The sequence below is a fragment of the Nannospalax galili genome, unplaced genomic scaffold (assembly GCF_000622305.1).
Source record: "Nannospalax galili isolate Female #2095 unplaced genomic scaffold, S.galili_v1.0 scaffold173, whole genome shotgun sequence".
In the NCBI taxonomy this organism is placed as follows: domain Eukaryota; kingdom Metazoa; phylum Chordata; class Mammalia; order Rodentia; family Spalacidae; genus Nannospalax; species Nannospalax galili.
The window spans coordinates 5053720-5074511 of record NW_008334442.1 but is presented as its reverse complement, the minus strand read 5'-3'; the positions used below and the strand labels follow the sequence as shown (position 1 = coordinate 5074511).

Here is a 20792-nt window from a genome sequence, read left to right as displayed (position 1 = left end):
TAAGGAAAGAGAATGAGGAAGACATCAGAAGATGGAAGGAACTCCCATGCTCATGGATTGAAAGAATTAATATTGTGAAAATGACGATCTTACCAAAAGCCATTTATAGATTCAATACAATGCCAATCAAAATCCCCATGACATTTTTTAGAGAATTGGAGAAAACCATGCTAAGATTCATATGGAAGCACAAAAGACATCAGAAGATGGAAGGAACTCCCATGCTCATGGATTGAAAGAATTAATATTGTGAAAATGACGATCTTACCAAAACATTTATAGAGCCTGACCAAAGACATTAAAGAGCTCTACAATGAAAATTTTAAATCATTAAGGAAAGAGAATGAGGAAGACATCAGAAGATGGAAGGAACTCCCATGCTCATGGATTGAAAGAATTAATATTGTGAAAATGACGATCTTACCAAAAGCCATTTATAGATTCAATACAATGCCAATCAAAATCCCCATGACATTTTTTAGAGAATTGGAGAAAACCATGCTAAGATTCATATGGAAGCACAAAAGACCTTGGATAGCCCAAAGAACTCTGAGCAGTATGAGTAATGCCAGGGGGATTACTATACCAGATTTTAAGCAGAACGTGTTTACATGAGCTATAGTCATAAAAACAGCATGGTACTGGCACAAAAATAGACCCATAGATCAATGGACCAAAATTGAAGACCCAAATATGAGTAACTGCAATTTTAGCCACTTGATATTTGACAAAGAGGCCAAGAATATTTACTGGAGGAAAGATAGCATGTTCAGCAAATGGTGCTGGAAAACTGGATCTCCACCTGTAGAAGAATGAAATTAAACCCCTCTCTTCCTCCTTTCAAAAAGGTCAATTCCAAATGGATCAAGGACCTCAATGTAAAGCCTGAAATTCTGAAACTGTTAGAAGAAAACTTTGGGAAAACACCTACAAGATATAGGTGTAGGAAAGGATTTTCTAAACCGGACATCAATTGCTCAGGATACAAGGACAAGAATCAACAAATGGGACCTCATTAAACTAAAATGCTCCTGTACATCAAAGGAGGCAACCAGGGAAGTGAACAGAAAAGCCCAGAATGGGAGAAAATCTTCACCAGCGGCACATCTGATAGAGGTTTAACATCCAGAATATATAATGAACTGAAAAAACAAAGATTCAAGAAAGGAAGTAACCCACTTAAAAAATGGGCTAAGTTGCTGAACAGAGAGTTCTCAAAAGAAGAATTAAAGATGGCTAAGAAGCATCTTAAAAGGTGTTCAACATCACTGGTAATTAGGGAAATGCAAATTAAAACCACTTTAAAATTTCATCTTACCCCAGTCAGAGTGGCTAAGGTCAAGAGAACAAATGATACCACATATGGGAGAATATGTGGGGAAAGGGGAACACTCATCCACTTCTGATGGGGCTGCAAACTTATTCAACCCCTTTGGAAATCAGTGTGAAGAACTCTTAAAAAACTACAAATGAGCCTACATTTGAACCAGGCATACCACTCCTTAGCATATACCCAAAGAACTCATCCTATTGCTGTGACACTTGTACATCCATATTTGTTGCTGCTCTTTTCACAATAGCTAAGAGATGGAAACAACCTAAGTGTCCCTCAGTTGATGAGTGGATAATGAAAATATGGTTCATTTATATGATGGAGTTTTACTCAGCAGTAAAGAAAGATGAAATCATGAAATTTTCAGGTAAATGGATCAAACTAGAAATGTTTATATTAAGGGAAGTAACACAGCCTCAGAAAAAAATCGACATGTTCTCCCTCATATGTGGGTCCTAAAACCAAATCCTGATAAGTATGTATCCAGACATAACTACAGGAATCAGGATAATGGAAAGGAACCATAGAAGTAAAGGAAAGAAAGAACCTGTAAGAGAGAACAGTAGGAAACTGGCTTTAATAAGGGAGATATGGATAAAAAATTGGGTTAGTTTAAGGGGCGGGGAAGAGTATACAAGAAACCTAGGGGATAAAGAGAAAGAAGGGGCTCAAGAGAGGTAGGACCATAGGAGAAGGGTATTATTAAGGGAGAAAGGGGATAAATGGGGCCATCTTATTTGGGGAAACTATGACTTAGACAATGTAAGAGATAAATAATGCTCAGCTAGTTTTAGAAACCAGTGGGAACCATATTATTCCACAAACTACTGACAAATATTTACCAGGTCAAGAAATACATGTCTAGGCAACAAATGGTCTTATCTGAGAACAAGTGGTCTTTGCCCAAAATTTATCTACATGGTACACAGTAATTAAAAGTACCAGACTGGTGGAACTAACCTTCTTGATTGTTTAACAGACATACTTTGAGGCCTATACCAATTTTGTCAGAGGGACATAAAGGACACTTTTTGCTCCTTGCCCTCCTAGGTCGACTAGTTCCAGGGAGCTATGAGCATCTCTCAAAATGTCCTGTAATTGTGATGAGTCACCTGTCCTCTTGATCAAAGAGGCCGTGGAGACCCCATGAAATCAACTTGAACCAGTATCCAGTCTACAAAGATGAGGGTCAACACAGAGGAAACATTTCCTCCATGCTTCCAAGTGAAGCCAGCTGTGTTTGAGTAGGACTTTTCACTTATCTTCACATAGTTGGAACTGGTAAAAGAAAAGAGCCAGGGGCTCCTCCCAAGCCCATGTGACCCCTGAGGAACAGATCCTCAAAAGGCCTTAAGAGTAAAAATAAATTGGTTTATCTGGGCCAACTGTATGGCGTTAAACACCCAAGAGGAAAGTATACCCAAAGATTAAAGGGCCAATATAATTTTTTAAGAGTCCATATGCTTAGCTAAAGGCTACATAACAAGCAACAATGCCTTCTTTTGAGTTGTTGGCCAGGGTGGCCCAAGGGACTCGCGATAGTAACCCAGCATAGAACTGGGAAAATGAACAGCAGACCCCAATCTTTTCTAAAGGAATATTGACAATTGATTGCTGCTAGATGAGGAAAAGCTGACCCTCCTAAAAGAAAGAACTCTAGATAAGCTGGCTAGATTCATGGATGGACCACAGTAGGGAATGGCTGGGGGTGCCAACAACATAGTGGAAAGTAGTAGGGATGACAGAGTATAAGGGCTCTAGTGCGGGGAGCGAGGCTATTGGAGGGCAATAAAAGTGGGTATATAGATGAATAAGATTATTTGGGATGTTCTGTGCCATAAACACACACACACACACACACACACACACAAAATCAACAAATTAAAAAAATGAATTATATTTGAGTAGGAAGCATAAAAATTTATGTCATGTTAATTAGTAGAGGTGATAAACATTGCCATTGAAATCTACCCAATGGCTTTATAGCCATACACAGTTTCCATGGATCTGGGTGCAACTATGACTAGTAATAATCAGATACATACAGATTAGAGATGCATTTGCCAACATCTAAGTGTTATTGCCAAAACAATGTATCTTTCTGTAAGAAACATTTTAAAATGAAATGGAGATCTTTTTTAAAGGTTAAAAACTCATTCAAGTTTATGTCTTACAGGGTTAATACTGATTTCAATAATGTATAACTATATTAATTCAACTGTGAACCAAAAAATTTTATAGCCACTTTTGAAAGAGATATATCTTTGTTCTGGAAACTGTTATTGTTGAGTATGTTAAAACTGTAATTAAATGCTTCTCCTAAAAAAAAAAAAGGAAAATAAAAAAAGTGAAACTTTTGAAATAAGATAGACAGTGGTGTTTATTTTGATATTGAGATTGTTTTGTATAACTAAATGTGTAGAAGATATGCAGAGCTTAGCAACCTTGTATTTTTCAAGTAATCATTGCATATTATTGCAATGTTGTACATACAGAAAAGATTGATTCCAAATGCAAGATGAGACAGTAGATTTTAATGAAAAAAAATACACTTGAACATTGCATTAAACTCAGAGACTCTTCCACTTGTCAAGTCTTGGTGTAATACTGAAGAGGAATACCTATAATTATCTTTGAAGTCTATTAAGATACCTGTAGTTTTCTGTAAGACTGGATTTTCTTTATACACCACTGAGAATAACAGAATGCAACACATTGATTGGGTACAAAAGGAGGTATAAGAGTACAATGGTTTTATGTTAGTACAGACTTTAAATATACAGAAAAATACGACACCGTGCCCCCTTACTTTCTAGTTTTCTTTGTTTGAGAAAACAGTTGTAGTTCAAAAAGTATGTTATTTGTGCTGAAAGATAATAGGTTTATTAATGTATTACAATGTTACAATACATTTATTGTTTTCTTTGTAATATGGTAAATAGCAACCGATTTCATATAAGTGTTCTGATATCTTTCCTCTTTCCCAGGTGCACTTTGTCTTGGGAAATAGCAAGTGCTTAGTAAATTATAACTGAAAGAATGAATAAACCTATGGTCGCTTTAGAGCCCTGAGAACGCATGTCAAATAGTCCTTTGGATTGCAGTTGGTTTCTGAATCGAATAGGTGATGAGTCCATTAGATCTAGTACAGTAATCATATTATGTTCTTTCTCCATATTTTGTTGTTGTATAATTTCTTCTTTAACTTATTTTTTAGAATCATATACTCCACAATTTTGAATTGATGAAAGTACTTTTCATAATGATTCATAGAAATTGCTAGTCTCATGTTTTTATAACTATTATTTTGAGTTCACCTCAGGAACACTCAATTCTTATATAACTTGATGGACGAGTTTCTAGAAGCCATCATACTCAAAAACTTCATCAGTAACCCTTGAAAATGAAGGGATCAAAACAAAACTAAACAATGACAGCTAACATATACCATAAATATTTAATGCATTCTATAGCTAATATACTGTGGTATATTACCTTAAAAAAAGACCTTAAGTTTACTTGTAAAACTGGTCCTCAAACGGTTGCAGATTGAGCGTTACCCTGAAGTGATGCAAGGATAGTTAAAAAACTCTAGGAACAGTAGAAACACTAGTCACTAGTGTGACTCTATCACTGGTAGATGCTTGAAGTTTGTGTGTTACTTGTTTTAAGTGGGTACAATTCCCTGTACTCACCATGTATCTTGTGAATGAAATCCCACTTAGAACCAAATGCAGAAATCGGATTGCATTCACAGTGTTGCCTAATATATTAATCACATTGGAACAATGTCTGACTTCAAAACAATTTCTGAGGTAGAACTGAATGTGCTTCATCCTCTTCCCTCCGTCTGAACTCACTGCTTGCATTGCCTCAACTGGTCTTTATGTATCATTGTTCTAATTATATATGTATATACCCTTTGCATATGACCTTTGATAGCATTTATCTATTGACTTCCAATTTATGACATCAATCCTTGCCTCTCTCTAGAATTCTAGATTCTTTCCACAATTGTGATCTTGACACATCTCTTTGATATTTTAATAGCTTATTAAGTCTGTATATAATATTTAGTACTAATCTCTAATCCTTACCAGAGATCTTTGACAAATTGATAGAGGAGCCTTTGTCACAGATGACTTTGCTTCATATAATGATGCTTGGTGAGAGCAGGCTGCTTCCTTTCTTGTGCTCTGTTCAGGTGCTTGGGAAGTACAGAGAGGCAGAGCTATGACCTGCTTACTGGACAATTCACCGTCTGTGAAGGAGAAGTAGCTTGAAGTATGAAGGTGCATGCACCCTTGAACAATGCTAATGTTGAATGGCTAGGGACTTGGAAGAATCAAGAAAAGTCTTGCAGGTCTCTGGGAACTTGCTCATATGAACTTATGGCAGTGGTGTCAGTATGTACAAGACCCATGCAAACTCAGACAAAAGCCGAGAATAGAACTGGAAAAATGAGCAGTAGGCCCCAACCTTAGCAGAGGAACTGGGTGGGGGAGAGTAGTTCTCCTTTAAGGGAGTGACTTTCGATTGGCTGACTAGCCCTCCGTGGATGAACTTGAACTGAGGGACATCTGAGTATACAAATTTGACTCAATAGGCTTTAGCATATATGACAGAATGCATGGAATCTGGTGTGTTTGTGGAGGTGTAGATGGGGAAGAGGATATAAAGATGATTAAGATATTTTGTATGAAATGCACAACAATTTAATAAAAAAATACCCACTGGAAAAAAGAAACCTAGAGATGAGGATTTCTGAGGTAGAGTTATGCAAATAAACACCGAGTCAGCCATAAGTTTGAGGAGGGCTTTCCTAAGAGGCTCTCAAAATCAGGAAGCTAAGAGGACACTTCTTTGCAAATTACCCTGACCCTCCTCTGTTTCCTCAGTTCCATTATTAGCAGTGTGGTAGAGGTTACACATGGATGTGACAGCATGATGTCTGACTTTCTAAGACTGATCTATCAACTATTGCTACTGTATGTCTAAGCAGCAAGTAGCAGTGTATTAGTTACTTTCCTGTTGCTGTGATGGAAACACTGACCAAAGCAACTTATACAAGGAAGAGTTTATTTGAGAGGAATTATGATCCGTCATGGCGGGGAGGCATGGTGGCTGGAGGTGGCTGGAGAATCGGAAGCTAGGCTCTCACATCTTCAAGCAAGCGCAGGAAGCAAGAGAACAACTCAAGATCTGGCAAGGCTTAAGAACTCTTTAAGCCTGCCCCCAGTGACCTGTTTCCTCCAGCATGACCACACCTTCTAAGACCTCCCAAAACAGCACCACCAACTTTGGACAAAATGTCCAAATACTTGGAGCCTATGGGTAACATTCTCATTCAAACCATCACAAGCAGGGACCAGAGTTGAACTCTTTCTGGTGAATCATTCAGTGGTAGATTGATCTTAACTAGATTTCATTCCAGACGAACTGCACTCCATTCTTACAGGAATTAGTATTTCCTGTAGCTAATGGACTCACCTTCCTGGTACCTGTGCCAGTACTGGAATCTGAAGGCTTAATGCTCTAACCACTTGGGACCCTGTGTCATACGGTCACATATCATGTGAAGACCTGATAATGGGCACACAGTCATAGGATTCATTTGCCTTTCTATGTACTGTCTCAAGATTGGGGATGTTGTTGCCAGGATACAGTACGTGTGTTCAATGCTGTCATCAGCCTGTGTTCTTAATAACTGGAACTGGGCTCAGGAAGCAAGATTGGAAGCGAGGCAGACTCTAGTTCCACAAGTCTTGTTGACTCACTCTCTGAATCTGTTTCCTGCCTCCATCCTTTAAACTCTACCATCTTAGAAGTTCTGATCTGACTGGGTTTGGGGGAATAACATGATCTTGGAAGATCTACTTCGGGATCCACTGAGCTCTTATCTGCTTGCTTCATCCCATCCTGGCAGGTGGCCAGCAGCAGAAGTGACAGTGTTGACCCTTGCTTCATCCTGTTTTCCTCAGTGGCACATGGGTTCCTGCTGCTCATTGAAAGTCAGAATTGGATGGAGAATCCCCTGGGGAGTCCATTTGAGTTGAGGGTTATTTCCACTATTGCCCGCCAGCAGACAAGTTCCAAATCTGCTTTTCTGCAGCCCTCATGTCAGCATCAAATGACTCTATTTAATGCCATTTGGAGATGTTTATCTCCATTCTGTTTCTGCTCCCCCCTCTCACCCCAAATTATATGTTTCCAAATATGAAATCAAGTTAAATTGAGACCTTAAGAATTTGAGAGGCTGAAATTCTATTTTAAAAGACACCGAAGTTCTTGTTCCATGTTTTTTTTTTTTTTTTTTTTTTTTTTGGTCTTTTTGAGATAGGGTCTCCCTGTAGCCCTGCCTACCCTGGAATTCATTATATAGAGCAGGCTGGCCTTGAACTGTCCCAAGTGCTGGGATTAAAGGCGTGTGCCACCATGCCTGGCTCCATATAGGTTTTTTTTTTTTTTTTTTTTTTTTTGAATGTATGTGTGGGCACTACTCTCTTGCCTGGTGCCTGTGGAGGCCAAAAGAGAGTGTCAGATCCTGGAACTGGAGTTACAGACTGTTGTGAGCCTCCATGTGAGTGCTGGAAACTAAACCTGGGTCCTTTGCAAGAGCAGCAAATGTTCCTAATTGCTAAGCCAACTCTCTAGCCCCTCCATATAGTTTTTAATTATTATCTTAAGTTGTTTAAATCAAATATCACCTTTGGTAAAAATGTACAAGTATGTTTATTCCATTTATGTGTATATAGCAAAAATTTTTAAGATACTAAGCACAAAATAACATGCCTTCTTTGCTCTATTGTCTCTATATGAGGCATCTCCTTCTCATTTACTCATTCATTCATTCATTTTGAGGAGACAGGACCTTAACTATGTAGCCCAGGCTAATCGCCAACCCTCTGCAATCCTGTCATAGTTCCCAAGTGCTGGGATTAGGAGCCACCATCTCTAGCTAGACATTTCTAAAGTCTTTCTGCTTTGTTCTTTCAAATGATTCCACCCATACACCATATTGTTTCTTATGTCTATTCCTAGAAAGTTCTTTGTGATGAAATCGTCTGCCTCTGCATTTACCCCACCCTCCTTTGGTCTGTCTGCACTTAACCTTTTGTTACATTGTGAGACTGTCTTCTTTAGACTTTTTTAAAAAATAGTGTAAGGGTTGTGCATTGCTTTGAAAAAAAATCTTTTGCGACCATTGTATCTGGCAGTGTGGCTGGCACAGAGGAGGTGTAAAACTACGATAAAGAGATTACGATTCATTTTGCTTTGTTCCTATCAAGAAAGGGATCACAGATACATTTTACAAATGTAGAGGTCCCAAGCTCTCTTAGAGATGTGGGAGGTCATAGAACTAAGCTCACAAATAGTAGATGGATTCAGGGACTAATTTTATCACTTGTGTCAGTGGCCATGTACTTAAAGTAATTTATGCTCAATTGCAGATTGCAGAGGAAGAGTCCACCATTTCCTGTGTGGTGGAGCGAACCAGGGGAGCTCTGGATTATGCTCATGTGTTTTACACCATCTCACAGATCGAATCTGAAGGCATTAATTACCTCGTTGATGATTTTGCTAATGCCAGTGGGACTATCACCTTCCTTCCTTGGCAGAGATCTGAGGTAAACTCCGACACCTTGGTTTCTTTCAAAGCTTCCTGGAAAGCATCACTTTGTATGCTTATTAATTTATTTGCAGCTTCTTGCTACTTAGGCATTTTAAACCAGTTAGGAAATTAGATGTATACATTAGAATTAAGTTAGTATTTCTGCAAGAGAAAATTTAAGAATTTTGAATATGTTTGCTTTATAAGTATTCCAGTGAAAATGCAATAAAAGCAGTATAGCTCAAGGATATATCATTATAGATTTTTAGTTACATATTTTATTTATTTTGATACTCGGTGTGGCAGTGCTTGGCCTTGGACTTGCCATCCTCCTGCCTCAGTCCCCTGAGTGCTGGTATTACAGATGTATACTACCATCCCTACTGTGTTTTCACTGCTGTAAAATACATGCCTTAATTGGGGAGTGTTTAAACAACAGAAATTTATTGCTCATAGTTCTAAAACATGTAAAGTAGAAGAGCAAGGTGCCTGGGGCTTCTGTATCTACTGAGGGTGTCTCTTTGCTTCATACCCACAAAACCTATTCATTGTGTGCTCCCCTGGAGAAAGGGGCAGATGAGCTCCCCAAGGCCTCTTTCCAAGGACTTCGATCCCACCTTTAAGACCTAATTTTCTCTAAAGGCTTCACCTCCTAATGCCATCATCTTGGGAGCAATATGTTAACGTGAATTTTGGAGGGTAGCACTTCAGATCATTACAATACCATTATTAAGGAATTAATTTCCTCAGACCACTTCTTAAAATTTATTTATTTATTTATTTTTATTTTTATGTGTGGGAGTGTTTTGTCTCCATGTATGTAAGTGCACCACATGTATGCAGTGTCTGCAGGGGTCAGGAGAGGCCATTGGATCCCCTAAAACTGGAAGAGTTACAGATGGTCACTAGCTGCCATGTGGGTGCTGGGACCTGAACCTGGGCCCTCTGCATGTGCAACCAGTGCTCTTAACTTCTTAGCCATCTCTCCATCTCCCTCCTCAGATCTCTTTTTATTTATATGTATGCCTGCACACATATACATGTTTTAATTTGTAAGTTTATATAGAAATGTCATGTTTAATAGTAACTTCAATTAAATATAATTTAATTGGCTATTTTTCCTGAATCATAATTACTGCATGTCTCTTTGCTTAATGCCCTTATGCTTTTAAAATGAACAGGTTCTGAATATACATGTTCTTGATGATGATATTCCTGAGCTTAACGAGTATTTCCGGGTGACATTGGTTTCTGCAATTCCTGGAGATGGAAAACTAGGTTCAACTCCTACCAGTGGTGCTAGCATAGATCCCGAGAAGGAGACAACAGACATCACTATCAAAGCTAGTGACCATCCCTACGGTAACCTACATTCTGTCGCAAGAGTAACTCTCTTCTCTCAGTGCACTTGGCTTTCTTTATTAAGACTTCTTGCAAATGGCAAATGAATCTGAAATAGAATTCCTTCAGGAGCTCTAAGCTCTAACACCTACACTGCTGTTTTAGAGGATATTGTTTATGAAAGAAAATGTAAAGATCAAATTCTGAATGTAAATAATATGCTCAGAAAGTTTTTGCAAGGTAAAAAGTACTTTAATAATGCCAAAATTCCTATAATTATAAGATTTACCCTATGGTGGTGTGTTAATAATAAATAACAACAATAATAATCTAAATAAACAAAGAACTTTGTAATTTATATTTTATTAGCTTTCAAGAAGTGGAGTTCTTATTATGTATGTATAGTAGTTTGTGTTTTGTACTGACAAATGATCATTTTAATTGGGAACTATCATAGATGTCTGTCCCACTAAGTTGAAAATTCTTTTCTATTAAAAAAATAATGCTTTTTGTGTGTGAATGAAGGCAGGCCATCTTTAAGATGATTGGATAGGGAACCTGGGAGACCTTAAATTCTGTTTTTAGAGTTAATTTGCAAAGTGTTGCAAGTCTTTTAGAGCATCTTCAATACTACTCTGCATCAGTTTGAGAATTCCAGATCCTCATTCTATGTGAGTAAATTTTTAGAAATGTGCATTTAAAAATTCCCTCAGTGTTCCTCTTACTGATTATTCTGTGGGGTCAAAAGGCTTTCTTTAAGTAAAGACTAGGAAAAGTAACACTTTAATTTTTGACATCATAAAGGCTTATACACTCATTGTACATCAAAAGCATGTTAATCAAATCTTTGCCCAGACCTTTTCTGCATAAAAGCCCTCAGAATTTTATTTGTTATAGAAATAATTGTACAAGATTGCCTCAAAGAGTAAGGAATTCTTTCACAGATGACTGGGGAGGACACGCTGTCTTTTTAAAATATCTTCCAGGCTTGCTACAGTTCTCCACAGGGCTGCCTCCTCAGCCAGAGGACTCAATGAGTCTGCCAGCCAGCAGCGTGCCTCATATCACAGTGCAGGAAGAAGATGGAGAAATCTGTTTACTGGTCATTCGTGCACAAGGACTCCTGGGTAGGGTGACTGCACAGTTTAGAACAGTGTCTTTGACAGCATTCAGTCCAGAAGACTACCAGGTATATCACCAAGCCTTTTGAAGCTACGTTTGCACCTTTAAAGTGGGCCTTTTAAATGTATGGAAATTAGAATGGTTTATTGCAGTGAAACATGACAGCTAACTACCATACTATTTTAGTCTGGTACTGTATACTTTATCCTAGACTTCTCTTGCATAGTTTGTTCTAATGGTATAGGTTTTGATTGAGTACGTGGGAAGTTATGTTTCTTGACTATTTCAGTCTGAGTAGGTCCCTCAGACAAGATCAGAATTCCAAAGAAATTATGTGTCTATTTCTTTTCAATTTTATTTATATATTTTTCTTTAAATGAGAAGCAGTGTGGTACTTCAGTGTGTCATAAGAGAACTAGTGATGTAGAAGTGGGCAGAACCAGTGGCTTTCTTCATCTTTACAAATTTCAGTTTCCTTATCTATAAAAGTGAGATGTGCCTGCTGAGCAGGCTCACTCTGGAGATGGATGACAACATTATTAGTGCTCTGCACTGTACAGGACACATACATAGTAACACTCAATAACCACTACCTATTCAGACTCCTGACAATTGTCTTACTAAGTAAACGCTTAGAATTTCTTCTTGGGAATCCTTCTCAGGAAGAATTTTATATACTTAAATATTACTTGTTTCCCAAATAATTATTTTTATATATATATGTTTTGCCTGTGGCATTGATTGTATCTTTAGTGGGGTTGGTGCATAACGTACTCCATAAGGCATTTCTTCTTGGTTTAATCTGTTCTCTGCATTTTCTTAAAACAATACTGTGTACCGGGCATGGTAGGACACACTTTTGTTCTCAGCACTCTGGAGGCAGAAGCAGGTGGATCTCTGGTAGTTCAAGGCCAGGATATATGTTTTGCCTGTGGCATTGATTGTATCTTTAGTGGGGTTGGTGCATAACGTACTCCATAAGGCATTTCTTCTTGGTTTAATCTGTTCTCTGCATTTTCTTAAAACAATACTGTGTACCGGGCATGGTAGGACACACTTTTGTTCTCAGCACTCTGGAGGCAGAAGCAGGTGGATCTCTGGTAGTTCAAGGCCAGGCTGGTCTACATAGTGAGCTCCAGCCAGGTGAGGCTACAGAGAGACCTTGTCTCAAAAAGACAAACAAAACAAAACAATACTTATGTGTTCACAATGATGAACTTTCATTTTTAAGTAGTTGAAGTAGTCACAACCTCCAATTGCATTATCATTTTCTTTAATAAATGAAACAAAACAAAAAAAACCCCATGCCTTTGTTCTTGGCAACCATGAGAAAGCGCATATTCTTGGGGACGTTTCTGAGTATATTCAGAGTGCCAGGAAGTCCTGCTTGTTACCTGTCACTACTTTCAACTATTGAATTTGCATGCTTAGCTCTGATAACCTGGTAACTTTGCCTTCACTAACTTCTTATGCTGCTTCAACTGTCTCTGGTCTGTGATAACAGAAAAGATTGTTTTAGGCCATATAGGTAAAGGGGAGGGAGGGAATATGCCAGGAGGGATCATGCATGGGAGAAGAAACAAGAAATAATTGTTTTTAACTTTATTCTAATATTCCAAGTGACAAATGACACCTGCCTTCCAGGTGCTCATGTGCAGCTCTTTGGAGCACTTTTTTCCCATTCTTTTATTGTTTGAGAATTTCATACATGAATATAATGTATTTGCTTAAATACCTCCGACTCCTTTCTAACTCCTACCATATATCCCCCATTTTCTTTCCCAACTTCATGAACTCTTTTTAAAACCCATTGAATTGTCTTTTTAAAAATTATTTTATTTTATGTGTATGTATGTTATGCCTGCATATATGTAAGCACACCTGTGTCGCAGTGCCTGCAGAGGACAGAAGAGGATGTCAGATCCCTGGAACTGGAGTTACAGATAGTTGTAACAACAGATCTGCTGTAACAGATAGTTGTTACTCACCATGTGGGTGCTGGGATTCGAACTGGGGTCTTCTGTAAGAACAGACAGTGCTCTTAACCACGGAGCCATCTTTTCAGCCCTCCATTGAATCTTCTTAGTCCTGCCAGTATGTGCATGGGTGTAGGACCAACACTGGAGCGTGGGCAGCCAAAGAAAACTGATTCTCCTTCAGCAGCTATCAATAACCAATAGGAGTGATATCAGACAACTAGTTAACTATTGCATTATATCTGTGGGAAGTGTGGGTTAGTGATATGTGAGAGGTGGGTGTGACATAGGCCGGGCAGTAAAGAGCTTTTAGCCGAACCCGAACAAGGTAGATGAGTGGAAAGGGAGCTCGTAAAGTGGAGTGGGTAGAGATAACAGAGACATCAATGTAGGGGAGGGCCCAGGCTATCAAAGGAACTGCAAGAAACTAGTGCTTCTGTGATGTGGAAGGTTAGGTGTGGCAACAGAAGATAAGGAATGCACAGACTGGATCACTCAAATCCTTAGAGGTCATACTGCAATTTAAGCTTTTTATTTTTTAATAAGGAGAAGTAATGCAAAGGTATTATTAATATGTAAAAGATCACTGGGCTGAACTGTGATTAGAAAATACATATCTTGGATTCAGAAAGGTAACTAAGAGGTCTGTTTTGTGGAGCAAAGCAAGAGATATCTTCAACTAGACTAGTGACACTGCTGATGAAAAGAAGTGGGTGGGCTCAAGAAATATTTCAGAGGTCAAACGGCAGGATTGGAGGGCCAGTAAAGAAGATAAAGCAAAAAGGGCGTCAAGAATGCTTTCCTTGTTCTTGGCCTGAGATACTGACTGTTCTAGAATTTAATACTGTGGAGAGGGTTGGGCAAAGCATACCTTTAAAGGAAAGATACTAAATTTGAGACTGACAGAAATTGCAAGAAAAGTTGAATGATTAAATGGAGATATCAGAGGTTACAGATATGACTCTGGGAGCTGTGATCAAATAAATAGTATTAAACACCGGGGCTGTGATTAAGTTTGTCTAGAAAGTCTAGAGAGTCTGATGAACAAATATTTTGAAAGGCTGTCAGGAAAATGTTAAAATTGGCAATGAATATGGAAAGGGATGAAATTGGAAAGTGGAAAGAGAATGTGATATCATGTAACACCACTGAAGGGTGTGTTAAATTGAGTATAAAAATTAAGAGTGTAAAAATTAAGAGTGTAAAAATTAAACTGAGTATAAAAATTAAGAGTGTAAAAATTAAAAAAAAGAGTTTCCTAAGACAGTCAAATGCCAATTCTGTTGTTAAAGCTTGTATAATTTCTCTACTCACTGCCAAATTCTAGGAGATGTTAGCTACATCTTCATTCTTGTGTCATTTATTATTCTATTTCAGGTATTTTAACACTCTAGAATGTTTTCTACAGTGAATGACTGGTCTTGTTGTTTTTGAACATCAAGCTTGTAAAATGATGCCAGGCACATGCTCCATGTTTAGTAAATACTGATAAGTAAGTGAGTGATGGAATGACTTGGCATTTAGGTTCCTCATTTGGCTTTAATATTATTGATTGCTACATAAGACAAAATACAGTTGCTCACAAACTAACATGAGAAAAATTTAAATGAATTTAAAATTTATGGACATAACTTGAGAAGAAAATTGTTATATGAAATAAAAAACAAAAGAGAATTCCTTGTCTTGAACTGAAGTATTTCTTAAGGAATTTGTGGGTGTTATTCATTAAAATTTCTTATTTTGGGGGTGGCAGAGATGGCTCAGTGGTTCAGAGCACTTCTAGAGGACCTGAGTTTGGTTCCCAGTACTTACGTCAGGTGGCTAACAACCATCTGTAACTCCAGCTCCAGGGAATCTGATGCCATCTTCTGGCCTCCTTGGCACATGCATGCACGTGGAATATCCTTTATAGGCACAGACATACACATTAAAAAACCCTGATTTCTTTTTAAAAAAGTATATTTATCATTTTAATTTAATGTTATGTGTATGAGTGTATTACCTGCATGTATATGTGTGTCTGTGTTGTACAATGCCTGTGTAGATCAGAAGATGACATCAGATTCCCTGGAACTGGAGTTATGGTCCACTGTTAGCCTCCATATGAGTGCTGGGAGTCAAACCTGGTTCCTCTGCAAGAGAAGTCAGTGCTCTTAACTGCTGAGCCATCTCTCCAGTACCCCCAAAGCCTGATTTCTTATTTCCTTTCATTATTTTCTAGTGAATAAAAAATGAGAAAAATTGAAACCCACTTGCTTTATTCAGTTGAAAATAAGTGTTTGTTAGGGCCAGGGATGTAGCCTTGGGTTCAATATTTAGAATTACAATAATACTAAAAAGAATATGCATTTAGAATTTACAGTGGACAATTTCATATTTATTAATATGTTTTAAATTTTTTCTGTTTCAGAATCTATGACAGTTTAGTGTGTAACAAACATACCTTTCAGTTTTGTGTACAGAATAGTTGTAATATGATAGCTATGTCTTTTACTTGTGTTTCAGAGTGTTGCTGGCACATTGGAATTTCAACCAGGTGAAAGATATAAATATATTTTTATCAACATCACTGATAATTCCATCCCTGAACTGGAAAAATCTTTTAAAGTTGAGTTGTTAAACGTGGATGGAGGAGGTAAGACTGATACACAAATGTCAAATATTTGCTTGCTCACCAGCCATGATCCCAGTAGATAATGCTAATTCAAGGATTCCTTTTGACTTACTCATACAAAATTGCACTAAGTAATGAAATATTGTAGCCATTCATATTGAGTAACCCTAAAGCCACCAGATTATTTTCCTTCTTTTTGAATCTTCATAATAGTTCTCTCAAAGCCATCTCCAGATAGCACATGGGCCTCTTACAGTATAATTCATGAGCGATGATTATCAATAAACGGGGTCTACAGTACCTTATGTTTAATTCTGATATTCAGAAAACTGATTGCCAAAGGTCTTTGCAGTTAAAATTCAATGCATGATAAAAACCTGTTAAAGTGAATAAAAGAAATATTAATAATATTTATCTCACTTAGATGAGCTATTTTTATGTGTTTTCTTGCAGAATTATTAAGGTGTTTATCAGGTGCTACTGGGGCTGTGATAGAATACATAGAGTATGCACTCTATTACCCTTATTAAGTGTAAGAAATTTAGAGTTATCATGGACATTACAAAGTCTGGTATTATCTCATCATCATCCACATCATTTTGATGAAGAGAACCATAGTATAGAAAGCATCTGAAGTGAGAAGCTGGGTAGGACACACTAGAATTGTCTTTTTCTATTAAGACACTGGGGTAAATTCCCTTTCCTTGTGTTTCCCAAACCAAGGTTAGGGCATAGAGGAATGGTCCAATGCTTGGGAACGGAAGAATGATTAAAAAAACTGTACTGTATCTTGATTAATGTATAAAACAGGAAAAAAATATGCTGGAAGGTTGCATGTAAAAATACCAGTTTATAGCCAGGTGCGGTGGTGCACTCATTAATTCCAGCACTCAGGAGGCAGAAGCAAGTGATTCTCTGTGAGTTCCAGACCAGCCTGGTCTACATGAAACAAATAAGCACACAGAAAATAAAACAAACAACAGCAGCAACTATACCAGCTTTTCTTCTAGAGACAGACCTCAGATCTCTGAATCATCATTTCCAGTTTTCTTTTAGAGACACATCTCACATCTCCAAATTACTGTTTCAAGTTAGGACTTTTAGTGGTAACAAATGGGTAGCAGAGTTGAGAATGGTAAATATTGTGGCTGGGAGGATGTAGAGACATTCCTCTAGTTTTAACTTGATTGCATGAGTGGAAAGGTGATGCTCATAGGCATAAAAGCCAAAGCATATGATTATATACATAAATATTACCAAAAGTTTCAAATGGTAGAAATATATATTGCTGTAGAAGGTGAAAATTTGCAAAAAATTATTTAAGTTACTGGGCACAGAACTATTCATTGCTATTTATGTGGAGTGTCTACTAAAACTGGAGAATTTTGGTAGTTTTGTACTTTGATGTTACTATCATTTAAAACGATGCGTAGTCATGGAAGAATGTCATTGCGTGACTATCGCTGCATATTCCTTCTGATATGTTTTAAGTGCTCTTAATTTTCTCGTTGTGTTGCTGTGTGTTGTGTGGGCTGTCTCTGTGTGTCTCCTTGTGAAGCGTCGGAACTCTTTAGGGTTGAAGGCAGTGGTAGTGGAGATGGGGATGTGGAATTCTTCCTCCCACCTGTCCGCAGACATGGTAAGCAGCTGTTCCAAGGTCTCTTACTAGTATGTTCTTATTTTGGCTTCTCATTTCAGAAATAATAATATTAATCTTCTGTGAATAGATAGATCCTTTGTGTATTTTAGTTCATTAACCAGCACAGCAGCCTTCTGAAGTGTTTTCTCTGTGTGGAGTCAGAATTGCTTTCTTTCCTGTTTCTAATGGCCAGGCTCTCCTCTCCACATGCACTCAACACAGTTTACTGATTTTGATCGGATAGGAGTTTGCTTGAATGCTATTTATGAAAAGAAATGATTGTTGAAAACATTTTACATGACTTTGAATACTTATAAAATGATTAATGGAGCATTTGTATTTTCACATTAAGTACACCCCACTTACTTCCTGTATAATAAAGAACATGAGTCTTTATATATATCGTTTATCAAAAGAAAATGATGAAAATAAATCAGAAAGGAAATGAATGGGGAGAACAAGTTGTCAGTGGGTGAAACATTGAAAAGACATGTCTTTAATAATTTTTATTTTTAATATGTATGAATGTATTGCCTGCATATGTTTAAGTGCATCCATGTTGTGCAATGCCTGCGGAAGTCAGAAGGTGTCAGATCTCCTGGAACTGGAGTTACAGACAGTTGTTAGCCTCCATGTGGGTGCTGGGAATGGAACCTGGGACCTCTGCAAGAGCAATCAGTGATCTTAACCATTGAGACAGCTCTCCAGCCTTGAAGTGTCTTTTGAAATAGATTCATATAAACAAGATGCACCTTTTTACCCCAGATTTTTTTCGTATGTGAAGAGACTATTTAGAATACTTGTTTCTTGAAAGAGCACATTGGATCCTCAAATGTTCCATTTCCTAATGTCAGGTTTTGCTTGTTAGTATCAGAGTGCATGGTGCCCTCCCTCAGCCCTCACCTGCATCAATGCAATTTCTGTCTGTAGCTCATACCTTAGGATTATAGGCTTTCTTGTCTGTAGGCATTCATATAACAAAAACTAAACATACTAATTTAGGAGCACATAACATGTGTCTTTAGGTTTTAGCATCTTTTCAGTTATGGGTTTGGATTATTTGGGATTACAGGAAATAAATTTGTAATAGTATGATGGGAAAAGAAGGCTTAGGGTTACCACACATTGGAAAACAAGAACCTGTTCAGTTGCACTCACTAAAATCCTGGGGAAATCTCTTTCTCACTGAAGTAAGAGTTGTTTTGGCTCATGTTCTTTGGCTCAGCAAAGTTGTGGGAGACCTTCCTCATATAGCTTGTGTGGAAGAATGTTCTATTTCAGAAAGAAAGTGAAATAAAAACAAGTTTTCTGGGCTGGAGAGATGGCTAAGTGGTTAAGAGCACTGACTGCTCTTGCAGAGGACCCGAGTTTGATTCCCAGCACCCACGTGGTGGCTAGGAACTGTCCTTAACTCCAGTTCCTGGGGAATCCCAAGCCCTCTTCTGACCTCTGCAGCATTGCATGACATGGGTGCACTCACATACATGCAGGCATACACTCATATACATAAAATAAAAATAATAAATAAAATATTTTAAAAAACCCAACAAGTTTTCTTTATCTCCAAGTGCTTTGACAGCACCTGTATATAACATTGTTGTCAAAGCAGGGAAGGGTCATAAAAGCACCAGCACATGTGGCAACCATTTGTGTCCACCTTTCTTTCTAAAACAAACTAGAGTATACTCAATGGAATGAAGACGTTTTCAAGTAGTTCTTCGTTGGCTTTTTCCATGATTTATAAATGACTAACATTTTTTTCTCTTTGTTGCAACTTGCTCATGCAGCCAGTCTAGGAGTGGCCTCCCAGATTCTAGTGACAATCTCTGCCTCGGACCATGCACACGGGGTGTTTGAATTCAGCCAAGAGTCACTCTTTGTCAATGGAACTGAACCAGAGGATGGGTACAGCACTGTTATATTACATGTGAGTACCTTTCCCTTCCATTTCTGGGACACTTTCAGTTTAAAAAATGATTGTATTCTATTATGAAGTATGTTTTTTTGCTTTCTTTTGTTCTCTATAGGTAGAAAGGAATGAGGCTCTATACATCAAGAGTGCAAATTGCTAATCAGTGATTTAGCATTACTGTTGTGTTTGACTTTGTTTTTTGATTCATTTTTTATTTCAAGGATCTCTCTGGACCCTTTAGAGAATATGGTGGAACTTTACTATAATTCTCTTGTATAGATTTAGGCATTAATTAAGATAGACATGGGACATACATGGTGGAAAGAGAGAACTGACTCCCAAAAGATGCCTCCTGACTGCCACATGTGTACTATGGTATGCCCCTTTACACACAGACATATGTGCACACACACACACCACATGCTCATATGCACACACACAATAAATAAATAGATGGAAAAAACTTAAAAGAAAAATTCGTTGCTCATTTGTAGTATATATTCAACCTGAGTTGACAAAGAGCCTCTCTGATCATCAATTACTTTATGGAGCAAGGAGTATATATCTTCATAAAGGATATGGTTGGGGAACGTGAGTGTTGAGAAGGAAGTGGTTGATATCATTTGTATTTGGACTTTGATGGTTGAAGTAGTTTGCGTGGACATGTGGTCTTATGCCACCCCTCACAAAACGTGCCATTATTCACAGAATATTTGTGAATAGTCATAGTAACAACTCTTTGTCTTGTGTAGCTCTGTCCTACACAGTTCTAAGAAAGTAAGAAGGATTATATTGCTAAGTGACTCAAAGGCACTAGACTCTAACTCAGCTTCTTCAGTGTTCATCTAAGCAGGGAAGGAGGACAACTCAAATACATCCTTCTGCACTGTTATGGCAGATTTTCAGTAATCTGTTATGGAATTAATTCAATAACTTAGAACAGCTGTTTTACTTAGGATATAAAAATAAACTATGGGAAATGGTCTTAACAAAATTATTGTCTCTAATTTTGCTTTGAGTTGAAAATATTTTAAATACAAATAAAATTATTATTAGGACTAATACGTTAGGTTTTTGGAACAATTTTTCAGCTTTTTATTCTTATTATACTGGCAAAAGCATTTCTTCTTAAACATTTGGGTCAAAGATATTGAACATAATTTTTCACAGAAATATCACTGGCCTGCTCGCTACCATAGAGTATGCACCATTTTCAACCAGTGTACAGAACATTTCTTGAGTG

At 37.7% G+C, this 20792-nt stretch overlaps 1 protein-coding gene across 1 annotated transcript in view; it reads left to right on the top strand.

Moving 5' to 3' along the window:
- The window catches only part of Adgrv1 (adhesion G protein-coupled receptor V1), a 595268-nt gene that overhangs the window by 61515 nt on the left and 512961 nt on the right, over positions 1 to 20792 (top strand). The window contains exons 21-26 of the mRNA XM_008829347.3: positions 8785 to 8961; positions 10127 to 10307; positions 11273 to 11475; positions 15890 to 16019; positions 17557 to 17637; positions 19425 to 19564. Of these exons, the coding sequence (XP_008827569.1) occupies positions 8785 to 8961; positions 10127 to 10307; positions 11273 to 11475; positions 15890 to 16019; positions 17557 to 17637; positions 19425 to 19564 (912 nt within the window). The remainder of the gene's footprint in view (positions 1 to 8784; positions 8962 to 10126; positions 10308 to 11272; positions 11476 to 15889; positions 16020 to 17556; positions 17638 to 19424; positions 19565 to 20792) is intronic.